Raw genomic sequence first — 23238 nt, 5'->3', positions numbered from 1 at the left:
ACACTCCACAGACAGAGTGTGGGCCATCTCAGAAGTCAAGAGCGGCACCAGGGTATGGGGTTGTCAGTTTTTATAGGGGTGGGTAATTTCATAGGCTAATGAGTGGGAGGGGCATCCCAGCTATTTTGGGGAAGGGGTGGGGATTTACAGGAATTGGGCCAGCGCCCAGTTACTCATGGTCAGCCTTGGAACTGTCATGGCACCTGTGGGTGTGTCATTTAGCATGCTGATGTGCTACCATGAGGCTCAAAGTCTAGCGGAAGTCGACTCATCTGCCATCTTGGACCTATTTGGTTCTAATCAGTTTATGTCATGTCCTCAGGTTATGTCATTCTTTTAAAGGTCGTGCCCTGCCCCCTTCCCTCCTGTTTCAGTTGCAGCACGTAGGATCTAGTTCCCTGACCAGGGATCAAACCCAGGCCCCCTGCATTGGGAGCAGAGTCTTAGTCACTGGACCACCAGGGAAGTCCCAATCCAGGGGAAAAGACTTTAGCAGAACCTTATCCAGGGCCACACAGTGTGGGTGGCTTACAGCACCAATGCATGTACCCACCAGCTCTGGGGGCTAGGGGGTGCAAGCTAGATTGAAATCTGAGGTGGCCAAGATCACCTCAAGAAAGTGCAGGCTAGACAGTGGTTGCCAAACTATCTTCTGGGGGGTCTTCAGTGCTGCTCCCAGAGCTAAAGTTCCTGCGGTAGAGGACTGTGTTCAGTAGCCTATGATAAACCATAATGGAAAAGAATATTTAAAAAAGAGAGAGAATGTATATATATATATATACACACACATATATTATATATATGTATATATATACACACACATATATGTGTATGTATGTATACATAAATACATGAATTACTTTGCTGTACAGCAGTAATTAACACATTGTAAATCAACTATACTTCAATAAAAAATAAAGTTTCTGTGGTGAAATAAACTTAAGAAATGGTGAATAAATACCCCTCCGAAAGAGTCATATAACACACTAATAGAGTAAAGGCTCAGAGAAACTAAGTAAAATAGGAAACTGACTGGGACACATTTATTCTCAATCCTGTTTGTACATCAGAAGCATCAGAAGAGTTTATTTTTAACCAATACAACAACTGGGTCCCATTCCATACCTGAAGAGATGAGAGACAGTCCAATATCAAGACCCAAAATAGAGGCAAAAAATTGTTAATCAGATGGGTAGAACAGAAAAAATTTTTTCTCAGTAAAAGATGCAAGTTCTTTGCAATAATAAGTACTGATGGAAACCAGAATGTGTCACCCCAAAATATGCCTCTTTGACATAAAAATCATTTTGAGCTGAAGGCAATTAAGAGGCAGCAAACCCAGAAACCCTAAAGGCAGGATATAAATTCTTCTTTTACCGGAGACAGATGCAGCCCAGAGGCAGTGCCAGAAGAATCTGCAAACACACACTGACCCATTTGTTTCCTCACACAGTCTGCCACCCTTGGAAGACTAAAACTGCTTACCTTTGTCCTATCATCTCTCCACAATTTTATTGTTCTTTGTCGAAGATACTATGAAAGCCAGAATTCTAAGCCAAGGCTTTGAGTTAGTATTCATTTTATGTTTCTCCTGCATGTGTTGCATGTGTTAAACTTTTTCTTGTTAATCTTTCTTTTCGTTAGAGTCCCAGCTGAAAACCTCAGATAAGCAGAGGCAAAGTTTTACCTCCATTATAGTAGTATAAAGGGAGGCTTATAAAGGCCTTTTCTTTGAGAAAAGAGGAAAAGGTCTGGAATCACTGCCATCAGAAGATGTAAAAAGGAATTTAAGACCAAGCTTGTTTACCAAGCAGCCCAAAGAGCCTACTCGAAGTCAGAGAACAAGTCTTTGTAGCAGAACCAACCAACCTGGTTCAACAGCCCAGAAAGAAGAGTGGAGGAAAGGTACTAATGAGTTTCCCAAGGACTGGAAATTAACAATGTAGGTATTGTCGACAAAAAACTAATCGATCTAAGAAGGAAATGGAAAATTTTATTCGAGCCAAATTTGAGGATTATAATCCAGGAAGAGTATCTGAGAACCATTCCACCCGTTAGAAGTCAAGGCACAGTTATACAAGTTTTTTGAGATGGGGGCTGTACATCAAATGACATATTAATGACAGTTTACATCGGATCTAAGCACCATGTGACCCCTTATCAAGAAGGAATGTGATCTTCGAGGGAGCTGTCCTGTTGATGCTAGGAGAATGCTGCTCTTTATGGTTGAGCAGGTATTTCTGCTGATGGGGGAGGTTTGGTCGATGCATAATGCAGACACGATGCACAGTGCAGGGACACAGACCAATGGGCAGAGAAAATTTTTTTATGTTTAAATTTTTCTTGTCTTGCCATAAAATATGAATATTATTTCACAGTACTGAAGGAAGTCCTGATGGGCAAGTGTGTTAAATTCCTAAGTTCCACAAACTGGGTGGCTTAAAACAACAGAAATTTACTGTCTCACAGTTCTGGAGGCCAGAAGTCTGAAATGAGGGTGTTTGCAGGGCCATGATCCCTCAGAAGCTTCTAGGGGAGGATTCTTCTTTGCCTTTTCCAGCATCTAGCAGCCCCAGGCGTTCATTGGCTTGTGACAGCATAACTCCAGCCTCTCCCATAGCCATCTTCCCTCTGTGTCCTCACATGGCATTTCTGTGTATGTAAGTGTATGTGTGTGTGTACAAAATTCCCTCTAAGGATACTAGTGATATTGGATTAGGTCCCACCCTAATGGCCTCATGTTAATTTCCAGATAAGGTCACATTCACAGCTAGGACTTCAACATATCTTTTTCTCTGGAAGACAGAATTCATTCAACTCATAACAGCAAGGATCTTGGAGAGTTAAGGAGAACTCAGCAGAAATCACTGAATGAGGGCGATTGCTCCAGCTGCAAAGGAAGACAAGCCAGGATGGGCTGGGACACAGGAAGGGGAGGAGGGATTAGGGAGGGTACTGGAAGTTTTGTAAGAAGCTGCCAGAAAGCCTATTGCAAGTCTGGGAGGAGACACATTAAAATGTTAGTGGTGGTGGGATTATCAATAACTTTAATTTTCTTCACGCTTTTTATATGTTCCAAAGTTTCTATAATAAGTACGTGATTTTATAACCAGAGAGAAACATTCATTATTTTTCAAATAACTCTCCAGTAACAGTCACAAACCTCTGAGTGCATACAATCTAGCGCAGGAAGGTAAAGAGAGGAGGACACTCACACAGGGTAAAAACATGTAACAAAATAAAAACCTGAAACAAAGGCGTTGGAGACCACAATCAGCATTCAGTAAGTGCTCATGTAGGTGAGCGTAAGGTGAACGTAGAGTAGCAAAGACCAGGACTTTCCTCTCAGATCTAGATTCAATCCCAACATGCCCATTTGACAGCTGGGCAGGACTGAGCAAATTAATCTCAAGGTTTGTTTTTTCTTTTGTAAAGACAGGATTTTAATTTCCATCTCATTTCCATCTCTGTTGCAAGAGTCACGTGGGAGCATTATGAGAAGAGGCTAGCACAGTGTAAATACTTAACAAGGGTTTCCCAACATTGTCAGGATGACGTTAATAACCTTGTGCACACAGTACACGACTCTGACGAATGGAGAGCATAATGAACCCTTGAGGGCAGAGACACGGTCAGGTGAAGAGTAACAACACGGGCAGAGCAGGGGAAGACTGCCTCAATTTTCCAATCCAAGAAGTGAGGAATATCAGTACTTACTGGAAAGAAGAGGAATTACATGACTAAACAGAAAGGGATTCTATAAAGCGGTCAAATTTCAGGAAGAAAAGTGAGACAGGCCTGTACTGTGAGATGTCCAAGCTATGCGCCTAGAGCACCGGTTAGGATATACTTCAGCCTGCAAGTGACCAGAAGGCAACTAGACTGCCTTATACAATAAAGAAGCAATAATCTCATATAACAAGAAATTCATGATTAGGGAAATTCCGACCATTTCATGATGCCAACAAAGACCACATTTCTCCTCCTTTTTCCACGGTTACTGTGCTCCTCTCAGTTCCAGTATACCTACTAACATCAGGAGAGGGGCTGTGTCTTCCCAAACATCTCTTTCTAAAAAGCTAAAAAACTTTCCTCAGAGGCACCTTGGAGAATTTCTCACCCCGCCTCGCTGGCCAGAAGCCCCTCCTATGGGCTTGTGTCTCCCTGAGGCATGTGGAGGGCACATCCTGAGCAGTGCATTTAGGAAGAACCAGAGGAGAAGGAGAGAAAGTGGGCCAAGTGGCTACTGGAGAGATACCCAGCAGGGTCTCCCACATCTGTCTACGCACATGATGTCCAGGGGGGCTGAACAAAATGTGAAGTTGGAATCTGAATGGACAGAATTGAGGGACCACCTAGGATGGATTTATATATGAAGTCAAAGATGAGGGCCAAGGGATGTATGTCCCTGGGCTGGGGCACAAGGCAAAGATTCTTGGGCAGGAGAAGAACAGCCTCATTTCCCGCCAGTTGCTGGTGGGATGACTAAAGATGCTAATGGACTCAACCAAAAAAACGGCCGGAGACGTGAGATGGAAGGACAGGAAAAAGTGTATAGGTGTTCTCCATCCGCAGCACTGTAGAATGAGATTTCCCCAGCCCTGTGATCTAGGAAAACTCCCACCCGGTGAAGAGCTGGCTCTAGCTTGGTAGGCCTCACAGAGATGTCTGTCAGGGGCCAATAGCCAGCAGAACTCCAACAAAGAGCCCAGATTCCCATGCGGGGGGACATTGTTGAGCCACCAGTAATCCCCATGATGTCCTCCCGACACAACCCCACAGCAACCTCCAGGCTACCTTGGTGCTCAACTTCCCAGTAATGTTTCCCTGAAGTGAAAACGTTTTTTCCCAAAACGCAGGGTAAGTGCTGAAATCTCTCCACAAAGTCTGTGGTCCTCTGAGGATTCCTCCATCCAGTAAAGTAGCTCCATGCGGTAGAAAACAGTGGCCAAGAACTGGCTGATTCTCCATTTTTCACATATCTCCCTTCCTGGGAGAAGACAAGTTTGGGATAAGCAGTGTCCTCAGCTAGATTTACAGCCACTGCAGAGAAAATGAGAGCTGAGATCAGTAATGCAAGAGCTTACCACCAACCCTCCTCCAGAAACACCCGTCTGTTCCAGCTTCAGTGCCATTCTTCTCCTATCACATACTGTTAGGGATAAGACGACTCATTGTCCTTCAACTGACCGTCAGCTGGGACTAACAGGCCATAGTGTGTGTTAGTAACCTGAAATCTTCATTCCCCTTCTGCTTTCAAAGACTATGATCTAGAAAATGGGGAGCCCATTATTTCATGGCCCCAAGTCTTCACCAGAATAAAATTTGGAGAAACAGTAACAAATACTGCCTTGTTGAATCAGGACCAGAACCAAAGCTGTCGACTGGCTGGTTCTTTGTACAGGAACACACAGATATCATCATTAACAAGGTATCTCTTTACTGATTCCAGCTGTTCACTGGGCATCTCTGCAAGCCTCCAGCAGGTAACTCAAAACCGAATTCAGAGCATCCCAAGTCCCCTTCCACTCTTGAGACTAATCCTCCCTCACATGCAGACTTCTTGTTTTCTATGTTCTCTAAGGTCTAATAATATTAGCTCCACCCAAACACTCACACTTGGAAATCTTAAGGTTATTTGATTCTTCTTTCCCTCTGACCCTCGGTGGCTAATTAATCACCAAGTCCTATCAATTCTCCCTCTGAAATATCACTCAGGTTCTTTTCTTCCTCTCCTTTCCCATCGCCATTGTCTTCACTCGGACCTTCTGCATCTTTCACTGTAACTGTGTCTATAACTTCCTCCCTGGCCTGTCTCCAACTTCTCTTCCCTCCCAGACTCTCCATGTCTCTTTAGTTTGCTGAGAGTTGTGTTTTCTTTTGTTTTTTTAATCAGAAATGAATGTTAGATTTTTTTTTTATTTAGCATCATCATTGGAGTATAATTGCTTTACAATGTTGTGTTAGTTGCTGCTGTATAACAAAGTGAATCAGCTATACATATACATATATCCCCATATCCCCTCCCTCTTGCGTCTCCCTCCCACCCCTCTAGGTGGTCACAAAGCACTGAGCTGATCTCCCTGTGCTATGCGGCTGCTTCCCACTAGCTATCTATTTTACGTTTGGTAGAGTATATATGTCCATGCCACTCCCTCACTTCATCCCAGCTTACCCTTCCCCCTCCCCGTGTCCTCAAGTCCTGAATGTTAGATTTTGACAAGGACTTTTTCTGCAACTACTAGGTGATCAAATAGTTTTCCTTTTTTTAATTTGCTAACGTCGTGAATTATATTGACTTTCAAATGTTAAACCAAACCTGCTTTTCTACAATAAACCCCATTTGGTTGTGATGTATTATACATTGTTGAATTCAATTTGCTAAAATTTTCTTTAGAATTTTTCTATGTTCATGAGGGACACTGATCTATTGTTCTCTTCTCTTATAATGTCTTTGTCTGATTTTACTATCATGGTAATGCAGGCCTCATAGAACAAACTGGGAATAGTCTCTTCAATTTTTTGTTAAGAGTTTACGTAGAATAAATATTTTTTAAATGTTTGGTGAAATCACCAGTGAAGCCATTTGGAAAGGTTTCTAACACGAATTTCTTTAATAGAAATAAGGTTATTCCAGTTACCTATATTTTCTCGAGTCAGCTTTAGTCATTTGAGTCTTTTAAGGACTTTGTCCATTTCATCTATGTTGTCTGACATATCAGCATAAAGTTGTAATACTCCCTTATTATCCTTTTAATATCTACGGAATTTGTAGTGATGATGCCTCTCTCATTCTTAATACTAGTGATGTATCTGGTCATTCTGCTTAAAGTATCTCAATAAAATTGATATTCTCAAAGAAAGAGCTTTTGGTTCCACTAACATTTCTTTTGTTTTCTGTATTCTATTGCAATGATTTATGCTCTGATTTTTATTATTTCCATTCTTCCGTTTTGGGGGGCTTTATTTGCTCTTCTTTTTCTAGTGTCTTAAGGTAGATACAGATGTCACTGATTTAAGAACTTTCTTCTTTTATAATATAGGTGATTAGTGCTATATATTTCCCTGTGTCGCTTTAGCTGTATCCCACAAATTCTGAAATGTTGTGTTTTCCTTTTCATTCAGTTCAAAGTATCAACACTCTCTACTTCCCTTTTGATTTCACCTTTAATTCACGGGTTATTGAGAAGTGTGTCATTTAGTTTCCTAACATTTGGGGAACTTCCAAGGATTTTTTTTTTTTAACTGATTTCGAACTCAAATGCATTGGGGTCAGAGAACACACTTTGTATGGCTTGAATCCTTTTGAATACTGAGATATGTCTCATGGCCCACCCTGTTCTACCTTAGAAAATGTTCCATGTACACTCAAAAAGAATATGTACTCTGTTTTTGTTTGGGGCAGTATTCTGTAAATAACAGGGTGGTCAAGTTGGTTGACACTGCTATTCAAATTGATAGTGTTATTCAGTCTACTATATCCTTACTGATTTTCTGCCTACTTGTTCTAAAAATTATTTTTAAAAGGTACTGAAAATTCCAGCTATAATTGTGGATTTGCCTGTTTCTCCTGGCAGCTCTATTAATTTCTGCTTAATATATTTTGAAGCTCTGTTATTAGGTGTATAAATGTTTAGAACTGTTATGTCCTCCTGATAAAACGACTCCTTAATCATTAGCACTTGCTTTCTCTCTGGTAATAGTCCTTGCTCTGAAATCTTCTTGATATTAATATAACCATTCCAGATTTCCTTTGACTAACGTTAGCATGGTATAGCTTTTTCCATTGTTTTACTTTTAACATATATGGGTCTTTATATTTAATGTGCGTTCCTTGCAGCATATAGTTGGGTCTTGCTTTTTTTTATCCAATCCAACCAGTCTCTCCCTTCTGATTAGGACCATTTATACTTAATATGATTATTAATATGATTAGGTTTGTGTCTATCATCTTGTTATGTTTTCTATTTGTCCCATTCTTTTTTCCTCTTTTTTGCCTTCTTTCTGATTAACCAAGTATTCTTATGATTCCACTTCATCTCCTTTGTTGACTTATTAGGTACAACTCTTTTATCTTAGTGATTGCCATAAGGTTTATAATATACACCTTTAACTTAACAGCCTACCTTCAAGACATATTATACCACTTCACATATAAGAATTGTATAATAGGGACTTACCTGGTGGTCCAGTGGTTAAGAATCCACCTTCCAATGCAGGGAACATGGGTTCGATCCCTGGTCGGGGAACTAAGATCCCACATGCCACAGGGCAACTAAGCCTGTGTGCACTGCAACTACTGAGCCCACGTGCTCTAGAGCCCACGCACCACAACTAGAGAGAAGCCCGCTCGCCTCAATGAAGCGCCTGCACACCGCACTAAGACCCGACACAGCTAAATAAATAAATACTTTAAAACAAAGAACTATATAACGGTATACTTCTATTTCTCCCCTCCCAACGTTCATGTTATTATTGTTGTGCATTTTACTTGTAAATATGTTATAAACTCTATAATATGTTATTTTCTGTCTGTTTAAACAGTCAATTACTGTATTTGTCAGGGTTCTCCAGAGAAATAGAACCAATAAGATGTACGTGTATAGAGAAAGAGATTATAAGGAATTGTTTCATGTGATTATGGTGACTGGCAAGTCCAAATCCACTGTGTGTGACAGAAGGCTTACAACCCAGGGAAAAGTGATGTTCCAGTTCAAAGGCCACAAGGCAGAAGAACCAAAGCTGCAGATGGAGTCCTAAGGCAGTATGCTGTAGAATTCCCTCTTGTTCAGGGTGAAAAGTCAGCCTTTTGTTCTATTCAGGACTGCAACTGATTAGATCAGGCCCACCAGCATTATGGAGAGCAATCTGCTTTACTCAAGTTTCCTGGGGTTTTTTTTTTGGTTTTTTTTTTGCAGTACGCGGGCCTCTCACTGTTGTGGCCTCTCCCGTTGTGGCCTCTCCCGTTGTGGAGGACAGGCTCTGGACGTGCAGGCTCAGCGGCCACGGCTCACGGGCCCAGCCGCTCCACGGCATGTGGGATCCTCCCAGACCGGGGCACGAACCCGTGTCCCCTGCATCAGCAGGCGGACTCTCAACCACTGTGCCACCAGGGAAGCCCAAGTTTCCTGATTTAAATATTAATCTCATCCCAAAACACACTTACTGTCACAACAACACCTGAAATAATGTTTGACCAAATATCTGGGCACCTTGTGCCCCAGTCAAATTAACACATAAATTAGCCATCCCTATTACCTTTTAATGAGATTTAAGTAGTGACAGAAGTACATATTTCTTTATGTCATTACCATTTCAGAAGATGTTTTACTCCTTTGTGTAGATCTGACTTCCATCTGGTATCATTTTCCTTCTGCTTAAAGGACTTCCTCTAACATTTCTTGCAGTGTTGGTCTGATAAACTCTTTCTGGTTTTGGATATCAGCAAACATCTTTGTTTCACTTTGTTTTTGAAGGGTATTTTTGCCAGGAATAAAAGTCTGGGTTAACAGTTATTTTCTTTCATTCCTTTAAAGATTTTGTTCACTTGCATTGCTTTCAATGAGTAATGTGATGTCATCTTTATCTTTGTTCCACTGTAACATGTCCTTTTCAACTTGTTGCATTTAAAATTTTCTCTTTATCACTGGTTTTGATGTAGTTTTCATCATGCTTAGGATTTGCTGAGTTTCTTGGATCTGTGTACTTATAGTTTCCATCAACTTTGGGAAGTTGTTGGTCATTATTTCTTCAAATGTTTTTTCTGTCTAATCCCCATCCCACTACTCTCCCTGAGGGGTACCAGTGACCAGACACAAGGCTGCATGAAAATGACTCACAGCTCACTGATGCTATTTTCATTTTTTAAGTTTTTTTCTCTGTGTGTTTCATTTTGCATAGTTTCCACTGCTCTATCTTTTCAAGCTCACTAAGCTTTTCTTCTGCAATGACCCATTAACCCCAACCAGCTTGTTCTTCATCTCAGTTACAGTAGTTTTCATCTCTAGAAGTCTGAGATTTTTTTATATCTTCCATGTCCCCATATGCCTCTTTACAAAATAGCTACAATAACTGTATTAATGTTCTTCTATGCTTATTCTAGCGTCCAGGTAAATCCTGGATCAGTTTCAATTGATTATTCTCCTCATCATGGGTCATGTTTTCCTATCTTTTTGCCTGCCTAGTAATCTTTGATTGGATGCCAGGCATTGTGGTCTTACATTGTTGGTTACTCATTTTTTAAAATTCCTATCCATCTTGTTGAGCTTTGTTCTGGGATGCAGTTACTTGGAAATAATTTCATCCTTTTGGGTCTTATTTCATGATTTGTAAAGTGGGTCCAGAGCAGTGCTCAGTGTAGGGTTAATTATTCCCCACTAATGAGGCAAGATTTTCCTGAGTACTCTACCCAGTGCCCCACGAATTAAGAGTTTTCCAGAGGCTGGTAGGAACAGGCATTGTTCCTGGCCCTGTGTGAGCACCAGGAACTGTTTCTTCTACTCATTTTGGAAATTTCCTTCCTCAAACTCGGTTAGTTCTTCACAAGCATGTACTGATCAGCATTCTGCTGAATGTTCACGGCGTGCCTCTGTAGATCACCTGGGTTCTCTCTCTGTCCAGCTCTCTCCTCTCCAGTACTCTGTCCAGTGCTCTGTAAACGCTCAGTGCTTTGTTCTCCCTGGGCTCTCAGCTCCACTCCTCAACTCAGGAAGTCCACCTGGCTCCACCTCTGTTACCCTCTCTGAGGTGGGCTGGAAACTCTCTCAAGGCTGTAGGCTGGGGCCATCATAGAGCGCACCTCATTTGTTTCACATTTCCCATGGATCACTGGCCTTCACTGCCTGAGGTCCAGTGTTTTAAAAACTGCTGCTTTATGTATTGTCTGTTTTGGGTTTGTTTTTTTTTTTTTTTTTTTGGTCAACTAAGTTTCAGGAGTAAATCCAGGCCCTGTTACTGCATTTTAGCTGGAAGTAGACATCCATAACATGATTCTTAATCAGGTACATGCACATGAGAATTGAGTGCATACCTTTACATCACGTACATGCCTTGGTACTTCCCTGGAGATCTAATAAGTTTATCTTCAGTCTTTCCTACACTCATCTTCTCAAACTCAGTTCCTGCCTTTCCCCATATGCACCTTATGGTTGAGTCACATCAGATACCCCCTCCTCCATTTTCTCCACACCTTAGCTCATGCTGCCGCCTCTGCCTGGAACAGGAGTCCCTCATTTTCCACTTGGCAAACTGCTACTCATCCTTCAAATTCCCAAACAACTGTCATCACCTCTGCTGTGAAAACTTTCCCACTTCACCCTCAACAGAGGTCTTCCTCTGTAGTTTTGCAGTATTTTATTCATACCACTGATATACACTGGATCCCACTGTATTACAGTAAAGTGATACGTGTCTGTCTCTCCAATTTGTAAGCAAATAGGTCTTTTTCTTTTTGTATCACAAGTAGCTTATAACACACAGTATGTGTTAAATGGATGTTTCTTGAATGAAGCATATATCCATTTATTCCTAAGCACTTATTACCATTTTCCTGACCCTCCTGTCAGCTGCATGCTCTGTTTTCTCTTTCCTTTCCAGACTTCTCTCGTTCATTCTCTGAGCTCCAACTCCCAGAAATTCTGCTCACCTTGAAATCGCTTCAGCATTTCCTTCATCATTGGTAGCCGGCACACAGTCTTCACCTTTAGAACTTCAAAGGAATAGTTCACATCCTGGTTCTCACACCTAAGAGAAGTGCAGAAGGCTGCTCTGCTTAGGAGACAACTAGGACACCCAAGACCCCCAACTCCCAACTGAAGGTTCAAATCCCAGAGCTCAGACTACTTCTCTCCCAGTCCTCCTGGCAAAAGTGAACAGTGGAACTCCTCCCTGACAACCCCCTCACGTCAACGTCCACACTGATCTATGGAGCCCAGGCCTCATTTCCCCTCTGCTTGGCCTGTATCTTTACCATTCTACCCAAGACCCCATAAGAAGGCAAGAGTTTGTACCTGGTCAACACATCTTTTGGATTCTGTGAAGAGAAGAAAGAAATAAGTTATGTACCTTCCCCTAGAGATCTGTTACTCAACTTTGTGAGCAGGTATTTTTCTGTCAGTTGCTTTTATTAACGTCACATATGCTCTCATGCTGTCAAACCCAATGCATTAACACAATGTAGTCTTTGTTTCATGTGACCCCTCTGAACTATTTAACAATGTTGACCAATCCTTTCCTTGAAGCCCTCCTCTTTCTCCTTTGGCACTATGACATTAGCTCTCTCCTGGCTTTTTGCTTACTTCTCCGTCTACAATCTTTCAATCACAGACAAATGTTAGTGAGGATGTGGTAGGAATATAAAATGGGAAAAGGCAGTTTCCTTAAAAGTTGAATATAAATATAGCATACAGCCTAGCACAGAGAGAAATGAAAACATATGTCCACATAAAGAATGACAGACAAATGTTAAAGCAGCATCCTTCCTAATAACCAAAAGGTGGTAACAACCCAAATGTCCATCAACTGGTGAACAGATATAAAAATGTGGCATATTCTACAATGGAATACTATTCTGGAATTTAAAAAAGGGATGCAAATACAATACTAATATACGCTACAACATGAATGAACCTCAAAAACATTACACTAAATGGAAGAATCCATATGCAAAAGAAATGTGTTATTTCAAAGATTCTGCTATAGTATATCTTTAGATATGAAATTGGAACTTCACTGCTCAAATTGTAAAAGTTCTAGACAGTTCTTGGAATCTAAGTATCTCATATTACCTGAGCTCATCAGGCCTAAATTTCACATTAATTTCCTTTGAAAGATGAATCTTTGACTCTTTAATTGTATAATAAAAATAATAACACAACAGCAACACAGAGAAAACATGTCTTCTACTAAACCCACTCACCAGGAAGGACATTCAGTTCTAAAGGCAAGAGGGAGTTCAGTTAGGGATGTTAAATAACAACTCTGTAAAGACAAAGACTACGCCCTTCCCTGCCGGTCTCACCTGGAGCAGCTCCAGGGTGGAGCTCTGGCTCTTCTCCCCCACCTCGAAAATGAGCTTCTTCATGGAAGTGATCATTTGATTGAGCCTTAATGTGTTCTCATTCTGTTTCTTCTTTGTCTCTTCTTCTTCTTGGCTCAGTCTCTTAAGAAACAATTGCTCTTCTTCAGCCAGGAAGACGTGCAGCTTTGCAAACTCCGCACTGACTCTCGTTCGCTTATTCTTCATCTTCTCCTATAGCCACAGGGGACTGGCTCAGTCCTTGTTCTGCCTGGTCCTTCCTCCTAAATTCCTTGCACATGACTCCCTAACAACCCATGATCCTTCCATCCAAATCACCTCCTCCAGAAAAGTTCCTGCCCAGCCCCTACAAATTTCCCCTACTCCTTTCTTTACACCTACTTGATATCTTTGTACTAGTCTATATAGTATTAGTTCATTCTTTGTAACATCTGAGTCTCTGCTATGATAGCAATGCCTTGTTTGTACACTTTTTAAACTAAAATGCACTTGCACATCTATTATTTAATTTAGCCCTCAGATCACCTACCATTTAGTTAAATCTTAGATGTGCACATGTGCGCCCACATCGTGCCTCCCAACTAGACTAGCATCTCTGGAAGCAAAGTCCATTTGCTTTCCACAGTGCCACAGACCCAAATCAACTCCAATGTAGGAAGCCAACCTAGGGAGAAAGCAGGAAGGAAAGGAACACTACCCTTGAGATATGAGGATGAAGTGTGTGGAACTCATGTTGCCCAAAGACACAGGTCAGTAGAGGTAGGTTCTTCCTGTTCTATCACCTTTTCTGAAAGGGGCCTAACAACTGGTGAGATCCACAAGCTCTTCCCAGCGAAAGCCCTTGAGCGGCCTCAGACTGAAAGGACTCAAGGGCAAGAAATACCCAACCAACTTCTGCTCTTACCTTCCACTCTGCAGCATTCTTCACTTCCATGTCCTGTAAATGCATGGCTTTATTCATCTTGGCTGTCAGACTATGTTGAGTCTTCAGAAGCTTTTCCTGTCAGCAGAAACACGCATAAGTAAGAAATCATCTCTCCCAGCATCTTCCTTGTTCAAGAGCTAAAAGTCACCTAATTCAAACAGGGGATGAGATTGAGAAAATGCTGAAGATGACTACAGGCTAATGCATAAGAATTATTCTGGGGCTTCCCTGGTGGCGCTGTGGTTGAGAGTCCGCCTGCCAATGCAGGGGACACGGGTTCGTGCCCCGGTCCAGGAAGATCCCACATGCCGTGGAGCAGCTGGGCCCGTGAGCCATGGCCGCTGAGCCTGAGCGTCCGGAGCCTCCTGTGCTCCACAACGGGAGCAGCCACAACGGTGAGAAGCCCACAAACCGCAAAAAAAAAAAAAAAAAAAAAAGAATTGTTCTGGTCTAAAATCATCATAATACAATATAGAGCATGCCTATTAAATAGACAAAAATTTAAAATTGTTAGAAGATTAATAAATGCCTAGTCCTGGCAAGGGAAAAGGCCTCTGGCACCATAATAGTAGGAGAGTAAAGGTCCCATCTTTTTGAAGAGCAACTGGCAGGATTTAACAAAATTTAAAATATGCATAATCCTATTTCTAATAATATCCAACAAAAAAAATTAGCAAAAATAATATGTATAGGAATGTTAACTGCAGCATTATTCACTACCCATCAATGTGAAATCATTAAATTATGGTATATTGATACTCTACATCAATTTCAGGTAGCTCTCTATATAATTCCGTTTTGAAAAGAACAAATATACATGTGTCTGTGCAAGTGTGTGCGTTTGTATCTGAACAGAGGGAAAATCCGGAAGGGTATATACCTAAGTATTATTAACACTGCTTATCTCTGGGGAATAGGAATGGCTTGAAAGTTGGAGGGGGAGGACTAGAAATTTTATAAATCTCTGTTTTGTTTGAATTTCTACAAGAGGCACATATTCTTTTTATAATTAGAAAAAAACAAATAAGCTATTTAAAAAATTGAGTCGATCAGAAGGAACACAGTGGGCTGCAGAGGGGTAGCACCTAACAGCAGAATCTCAGGGATGACCTTAGAGACAGAGGCCAGACAGGTTAGAGACACGCACAAATCACTGTCAAATCTGATGTACGTGTGAAGGCTGTCATGAGATAAATAGCTCCTTTGAATGTGACCAAGATTTTTCTTTAAGCTTTCAAATATATTTGAAATAGAACTTTTCAGTTTTTAAAAGCCCTTAACAATTTTCAGTATGTATGAATTTTCCTGTTTCATTACCTAAGCTTTTTTGTATCTTGCCACAGTTGGGCTCTTATAGTGGTCCCCTGAGTAAACTTGGTAACTAACGTTCTGGGAGTAGAAAACTTCTTCCCTGCAATAACAGAGACTGCCACGAAATGGCAGGACGGCAACACAAGCATTTCAAAGCTGGGTAGATGTACCAAAGTTTAAAAATCACTCTCCTCATTTAACATCAGACAATTGTGTGTATATAAAACTATAATAAAAGAGCAGACATTTATACCATGAAGACATTTGCTGACTTGTGATCATGTAGTTCAAACGACATGAAACTTCAAATCAGGTCTGAGTTTCAGTCTAGACCTTCACAAACTAGCGATGGATCTGTGGTCAAGTCAGCCTCACACATTTTCTGGGCCACAGCTGCCTTACCTAGAAGATGAAGACAACTAGACTAGATGGTCTTTTCTTAAACACCATCCCAGCACTTAGGTTCTGTGAATTTCAGTCACTGTAACCTCTGTATCCAATCCAAGCAGGGAGGTCTACCTCCAAAATACATATCAAATCTGCCTATCTGCCGTCCCCAGCCACCTCCTAGTTCAAGCCACCTCCTGTCTACACAACTACAATAACCTCATGACTGGGCTCCCTACTTCCAATCTTGTCCTTCTCTTATCCAGCGTCCACAGAGAAGCCAGCATAATCTTCTAAAGACCAGTCAGATCATGTCCGTCCCCTGCTTAAGATTCTCCACTGGTTTCCCGCATCACTAAGAAAATTTAAACACCTTGCGGTCCGACATAACCCCCCTTTTGTCTGCATCTCCCAGCTCGTGCTGCTTTCCCCCTTGCTCGTGATGCTCCAGGTGTACAGGTCTTTCAGTTCCATTGACAGGTCCTGCTCTTCCCAGCCTCATGGTCTTTGAATTTGCTATCCGCTGCCTGAGATGTTCTTCCCACAGTTCCTCAGATGGCTGATTCCTCATCCATCAAGTCTCAACTGAAATGTCATCTCCTCAGAGGCTACCGTGTTCCCTTATTAAAGCCCATGTCGCTTCTCTGGCACAGCACTATCTTTCTTTCACAGCACATATCATCATCTGCGGTCATTTACTTGTCCATGGTGTGCCTCTCACCCCCCACCCCAGCCAGACTGTAAGCCCCATGGTCTTTTCACCACTGTCTGCCCAGGGCTGAGTCTGGTACTGTAGTACAGCAAGTGACACAAAACAGGTGGTTCAAGAAATACTGAGTATCTGTTAAATGAGTTAATAGCAATGAAGGGATTAGCTCCCAGAGTCACAGACTAAACATTGGCTTGAGGGAAAGAAGAGCTGTGCCTGGAAGCCTTTTCCAGGCAGAGTTTGCTCCCTGAAGCTTAGGACGCTATTCTCTCTGTTCTCTTTTTCTCTCCAACCACCAATGACTCCATTAAAGACAACTTCTGCTCTGAAAGATTTTTTTGAGATTCCCTCTGTGAAGATACTAAGACGTAGGTCCATGATCCTCTATCCTATCTGTACACTAGAATCACCTAGTGAATTTTTAAACAATGCTGATGCCAAGGGCCCCACCAACTGAATCAAACACTCGCAGGGGTTGGGGGGTAGTATTGCTTAAAAGTGCTTCCAGGTGTATCCTGAGCCACTGGTGGGGCCCAAGAGGGTGAGCAGAGTGGACTAGGAATTCATCAAAGCAGGTCTCCTGGATGCAGTACTCAGGGGCTCAGATCCTCAGAGAAAGCATCTAGCACACCGTCTGCAGGGCTCAGGTGTGGGCATAGGATGGGGGATATTTTCCATGGATTTAGGGAACTCCAAACTTTTAAGTCACGGTGCACCCACCTGAGTATGTGCTTGCAATAGGATGGTGGAAACAGAATTGCTCCACCCAAGAGCAACTTAATGTTTTTCTAGCTAGCTTGGGGTGGTGTGGAGATGGATAAACTGAGCAGCGATGAAGCAGAGGAGGGTGCAGAAAAAGACAGACAACGGGCAATTGTGCCTGATGACCTGACTCCGGAACACCTGGCCAGTCAACCTCATGACATTCAACCCTCCCCAGCGTTACTCTCATCCACTCCCTACCTGTTGGCCCGTTTTTGTTTAATCCTGAAATCCCACCTCTTCCGATTAGTCTTCTCAGTTAGATTAGCTGTAGCAGAGTGACAAGTGACATGGGCTATAGGAATTAGAGGAACTCAGTCCAAGCTTAGCCACTTCCTAGCTTCTGTGACCTTGGGTAAGTGGTCTCACATCTCTGGGCCTCAGCTGCCTCATCTACAAAATGGGGAAAACAGAATCCATCCAACAGGGCTGCTATGGAAATTTAAAAATTACTATACGAAAAATGCTTAGAACTGTCAGTGATGCATAAGTAATCAACACCTGATAGCTACCATTATGATTACTGCCAGAGGTTGAAGCTTTAAGGGTTATTTTCCCCTTTCATACCTAACCACTTACACTTGCCTCAGCCCTCCCCCATAAATTTTTTTGGGGGGGTCTTTTGGGTTTTTTTTTTCGGCCGTGCAGTGTAGCATGAGGGATCTTAGTTCCCAGACCAGAGATCGAACCCACGCCCCCTTCAGTGGAAGCACGGAGTCTTAATCACTAGATCGCCAGGGAAGTCCCATATATTTTCTCTTCCATTTCTCTGATGGGTCCTTTCAATCTCTTTTGCTGGCTACTAAGCATTGGTGTTTCCCAAGCTTCTCTTCATGCCCCTCTTTTTTTTTTACCTTTTATGTGGTCCCTCCCGGAAAATCTAATCAGCTTACTTCTTCTAATACTTCAAGGGTAGGCTGATGATTCTAATCTAAAATACTGTGTTTCTAGCTTCCTATGCCCCCTGCCTCTTGTCCCTCTTCCTTGGACTTCCTGTCACAGTTACTTTACTCTCAACATGTCCCAAATAAGCACCAGATATCCAGACTGCCGTCCTAGACTCCTCTCTCTCCCCGACCCATCAGTTCCCATTAGTCACAATGTCATTCAGCTCCAGCTCATCATAACTCCATGCCCTCCTCTTCTCCATCACCCCTGCCCTGCACTAATTCAGGCCCTTACTACCTCTTGCTTGAAGTAGTGCAACAGCAGCCCAATTGGTCTTCTCCATTCATCCCCGTGGATGCCACAATGAACTTTCTAAAACAAAAGAACTGATCATGTCATCTCCTGCCTTAAAATCCTTCAATGATCCCCATTCCCTGGAAGAGAAAGCTCAGTCTTCTCAGTATGGTCAACAAGATCCCCCACAACATGAACCCTGCCTCTGTCTTCAGCCTCAACTCCCACCATCCTCCCTGCCATGCGCTACCCTCCTGAAGCACAGAGCGACCTCTGGTCTTCTTATTTATCACATGCTATTCCACGTTGCCACACTACTGAATATGCTGTTCCCTTGGCCTGAACATCCTCTCCCCTACCTTGCTGTACTCATCCGTCAAGAGTGGACTCATGTTCCACTCCTCTGTGAAGGCGATCCTCACTCCTGTCTGATCACTCTAACCTCAGACCTTCTGTGTGTTGGTACAAACGTCAATAACTCTCACACACACTGAAATTACAGGACTACATGCTTATGCCCCATACAAGACAAGGCCCATGTCTTTCTCATCAATTTACGTCCAGATTCTATAACAATGACTAGCATACAGGAAGCACCGATAAAGGTTACTGAATAAAAAAAAGAATGTACACTTTCTAGTCTAACTTTGCATCTGTTTCCTGTTTGTAGTCAGCTGATAAAACTGTACAGCATTTCACAGTTTACAGTACACTTTAACTTGTATCATTAAATTCATGTTTTCAACAAGTACTTACTAGATACCAATTCAGATGGAGACCACCGGAGTGACACCGTCAGTAATGGAAGGGGGTGGGGCTACTCTGGAAAGGATGATCAAGGAAGGTCTTCAAGCTAAAGTCTAAAATGATCTAAAGGATGGAAGGTATGAGTAGAGAGTAAACAGGCTTGAAACAAAAGCAAGAAGGCCAGTGTGGCTGGACCAGAATATGATAAACCGATTTATTTGACTGAAGCTTCTTAACCCATAAGATAAGGCAGAACAGATAATCTCCAAATTCAAACATTAAGTGATTTTCCCAATTGATGAAGGAAGCTAGTAAAATCCAGACTCATCCCTACAAGCCAGGTTTTTCCCAAATCATTAGTTGTCTATGACATCTGTAGGTATAAACCCGTACTGTCCAATACAGCATCCATTAGCCATGTGAGCTCCTGAAATGTGGATAGTCCGAACTGATGTGTGTAAATGTAAAGTACACAGATTTCAAAGACCTATCATGAAAAAAAAAAGGTAAAATATCTCACTGATAATTTTTTATATCAATCAATGTTGAATGAATGTTCATTGCAGCACTATTTACAACAGCCAGAGCATGGAAGCAACCTAAATGTCCATCAACAGAGGAACGGACAAAGATGTGGTACATACGTACAATGGACTATCACTCAGCCATAAAAAGGAACGAAATTGTGCCATTTGCAGAGGCATGGATGGACCTAGAGACTGACATACAGAGTGAAGTAAGTCAGAAAGAAAAAACTAAGTATCGTATATTATTGCATATATGTGGAATCTAGAAAAATAGTATAGATGAACTTATTTTCGAAGCAGAAATAGAGGCACAGACGTAGAGAACAAACGTATGGATACCAAGAGGGTAAGGGGGGTGGGATGAACTGAGAGATTGGAAATGACATATGTACACTACTATGTATAAAATAGATAACTAATGAGAACCTACTGTATAGCACAGGGAACTCTACTCGGTGCTCTGTGGTGACCTAAATGGGAAAGAAATCCAAAAAAGAGGGGACAGATGTATCCGTATAGCTGATTCACTTTGCTGTACAGCAGAACCTAACACAACATTGTAAAGCAACTATACTCCAAAATGTATATGTGAAATCACACTATCTGTGCCCATCCAAGTCAGAGAACAGCTGTAAGAAGAACCTGAGTTCTCCATTTTCTGATTATATTTTGTTTCATTTTCACAATAAAGAGGAAACAGAATGAGCTTTAAGAAAAAAAATCAATGTTGAATGATATTTTTGATAATTGGGTTAAATAAATTATTAAAATTAACATCACCTGTTTCTTTTTACCACTAGAAAAAATTTTAATAACATATGTGGCTCGTATTTTTGTTTCTATTGGACAGCACTGGTGTATAACCTCTCAGGATAACCGTCTTAAACTAGAAGCTCCCGGAAGCCAGTCCCTTGAAAATTCTGCGGTGATGACTGAGCCTTGCACCGGCCCTCCCAATCCCAGTTTTAACTCCAGCTCTGAGATCCGTGAGTAGCTTAACTTTTCTGAGCCTGGTGGGGATAGGATGGGGGTTCATGCTTCCAACGTGAACAGTAAACGTTCCCAGGCAATACCGGCAGCCCCGTAAGGGCCGGCTCACCCGGTAGCTCGCGAAGGCCTCGTCGACGGGGGCCATGGTGTGGGCCTGGTGCTCCTGGGACTCCCTGCACACCAAGCACACGAGCCGCTGATCGTCCTCGCAGAAGAGCCGCAGCGGCTCCCAATGGCGGCCGCATAGGCCGTGGGGCGCGGGGCCCAGGCGCCGGCGCCGCATTCTCTCCGTCAGCCTGGCCAGGGCCCAGTTGGGCCGCATCGCAGCGGGCGCCGACGGCTGTCGGCACTCGGGGCAGGGAACCGGGCTGCCGCTCTGCGCCCAGCTGCGGCGCAGGCAGCCGCGGCAGAAGTTGTGGCCGCACTCGATGGACACCGGGTCCTCGAAATAGTCCAGGCAGATGGAGCAGGTCAGCTCCTCCTGGAAGTCCTCGGCCTCCATGCTGCTCCTCGGCCCCAGAGCCGGAGTCGTGGTTGGATGAGAGGTCTGCAGGCTGCGGGTGGTGGCCTTTGGACCCGCGGCCACCGCCTCCAGCGGGAGGGAAAAGTGCAGCCTCTTCCGGGGTTCGGCACCCAGCGGGGCCGCGCAACCGCCGGGCGGCGGCCCTTTCCCACGCGTACTGAGGCCGCCAACCCCGCGAACCTCCGGGTTTCCTCGCGAGGGCTGCGCGCTAGGCGTGACGGGACTGCGGGCTGCAACTGGACGAACAGTAGAGATGCGGAAGTCCCCCAAGAAGCCTAGAGAGGCCTCGAGGAGCCCGTAGTTCGGGGGACGCGCCGGAATGCGACGACTGCGCAGCTGCAGCAGCTGCTAGTGAAGCAAAACGGTCAGGCGCTCATTAACTTCGTCTGGCCTTCAGGTTTGCGGGGTGAGGTCAATGTTCGCCGTCCGCTCCGGAAGATTTAGGCTCTGGAGTCCTAGGCGAGCTGCTGCCCAGAAGGGCGTTCCAGGCGGGCAGCAGCCTAGCGCCAGAAGGGCCAGAAGAACGAGGCGCATCTGTGCAGCCGGGCCTGGAGTGCGGTTAAGGAGGCGCCGTGCCCCGTAGGCTGGCTCTTCTTGAAGTCTCTCCTTTTTCTTTCAGCCTCATTCTCCAGGAGAGGAAGCCGTTCTTGTCTTCCAACCCCAAGGTCTAGTTGAGTTTCTAGAAAGGCAGGATTTCTGGCTCCCCACACGAAGCCCACCAACTCGAAGCCCACAAGCTCTCCTGGAGTTCGAGGATTCAGGCGAACTGGAGAGCCAGTTTTCTACGAGGCGACCAGGGAAGGGAGTGTTTAGCCCCACGACCTAGTGGGGAGCTGTCTGATCACTCTGCACTCTGATTTCCCTCTCTTTCTTCCCCAGCACAAGAGACACACCAGGTAGAGGAAGCCCATTCTTAGAGCAGGGGCCTCACTCACCCAGTGCAGATAGAGGGTCTAATAATTAGGGGAAAGAATCTAGGGTTAGATGGTCTTCCCCAGGTTTGAGACTTCCCACCAGTATTTTAGGTGATTCAGTGCGGAGGAGGACTGTCGGCTAAAGGATGCTCTAAGCCAGCTCTGGGTGATCTGCTATGAGCGGCTGTCATCCTATATGCTGGGAAGGAGCAGATCCTGTAGCTGCTGGTGCTGGAGCAGTTCCTGACCGTCCTACCTGAGAAGGTCAACACCAGGTTGTGAGAGCAGTACCTGGAGAGTGGAGCTGAAGCTGTAGTTGTTCTGAGGACATTGTGAAAAAAACTTATAGCACCGGGAGAGTGGTGGGAAGGAAATCAGGTGTTTTAAGTTAAGATTCAGAAGCACAGATGCATTGCTTTTTGGTACCCAACTTGAAGACGGCAACCGTTTTGCTATCCCAAGGCACATCCATTGAGGTTTTCAACAAGCAGTGTGCTTGCCTGTTTCAGGGAATTATCTGTTCCTCGTCAATGGATTTTTGAGCTTGTGTTTCTGAGGTGCTTGGTTTTTTATTCTTCCCTCTATTCCTTTTCTTATGAAAGAAATTTTTAATTTTTCCTGTGTCCCAAAATCAGATACCACCTTTCCTGTAATATGCTCTGTAAGTGGTCACTGAATGTATGATTAAATGATTTGGAAAGGGGGTTCCTGAGATCACTATTTTGGGGTTTTGGTGAAAGTTCCACAGAATGTCTTTAAATGTTTACAACAGATAGCTGCGTTTTCCTTGTAAATTGGAATACTATCTTGAGAAGGAATCTGAGGGCATTCCCTGGCAGTCCAGTGGTTAGGACTCTGTGCTACCACTGCAGGGGACCCGGGTTCGATCCCTGGTCCCTGGTTGGGGGAATTAAGATCCCACGTCTCGCAAGCCACACGGTGCGGCCAAAAGAGAAAAAAAAAAGAGAGCGAGAGAGAGAGAAGGAATCTGAGTCTTAAATATGGACCAAGCAGGATGAGGTGCTCTTATCAGTTACTGATGTTTGCCATGAGTATCTGTGGTGTGAGTGTCTTTGTATCTGTATGTCTGCCTTTGTATTGAACTATATCTCCTTAATGTCTTTGTGTCTTCAATCCTGCCATACTCCTGAAATGAACATCCTTCTTTACTGAAAATATTGAGGCTCCCTGATTTACAATTTTATTCATATGGAATTCCAGGGGA

At 43.4% G+C, this 23238-nt stretch overlaps 1 protein-coding gene and 1 long non-coding RNA gene across 4 annotated transcripts; one reads left to right on the top strand and one right to left on the bottom strand.

The window, feature by feature from the left end:
• Positions 1–1016: 1016 nt before the first annotated feature.
• Positions 1017–21327, bottom strand: TRIM4 (tripartite motif containing 4). 3 transcript variants are annotated; one of them, XM_033426561.2, is made up of 7 exons: positions 20686–21326; positions 18316–18390; positions 13941–14036; positions 13019–13249; positions 12009–12031; positions 11645–11742; positions 1017–5043 (listed from the first exon to the last, which is right to left on the bottom strand). In XM_033426561.2, exons 1-7 carry the CDS (start codon positions 21076–21078, stop codon positions 4457–4459), a joined length of 1503 nt encoding a protein of 500 aa, XP_033282452.1. In that variant the 5' UTR covers positions 21079–21326; the 3' UTR covers positions 1017–4456. The 3 variants fall into 3 exon arrangements, with proteins under 3 accessions (XP_033282452.1, XP_049555233.1, XP_012388117.1); XM_049699276.1 differs by lacking the exon at positions 18316–18390 and having other exon boundaries at positions 20587–21327; XM_012532663.3 differs by lacking the exon at positions 18316–18390 and having other exon boundaries at positions 20686–21323.
• On the top strand, positions 20484–22717 carry LOC117200952 (uncharacterized). Its single transcript, XR_004482792.2, has 2 exons — positions 20484–20572; positions 21719–22717. It is a non-coding gene; the product is annotated as an uncharacterized LOC117200952 (long non-coding RNA).
• Positions 22718–23238: the final 521 nt, after the last annotated feature.

The sequence above is a fragment of the Orcinus orca genome, chromosome 16 (assembly GCF_937001465.1).
Source record: "Orcinus orca chromosome 16, mOrcOrc1.1, whole genome shotgun sequence".
Classification (NCBI taxonomy): domain Eukaryota; kingdom Metazoa; phylum Chordata; class Mammalia; order Artiodactyla; family Delphinidae; genus Orcinus; species Orcinus orca.
This window is presented reverse-complemented; position numbering and strand designations above follow the sequence as displayed.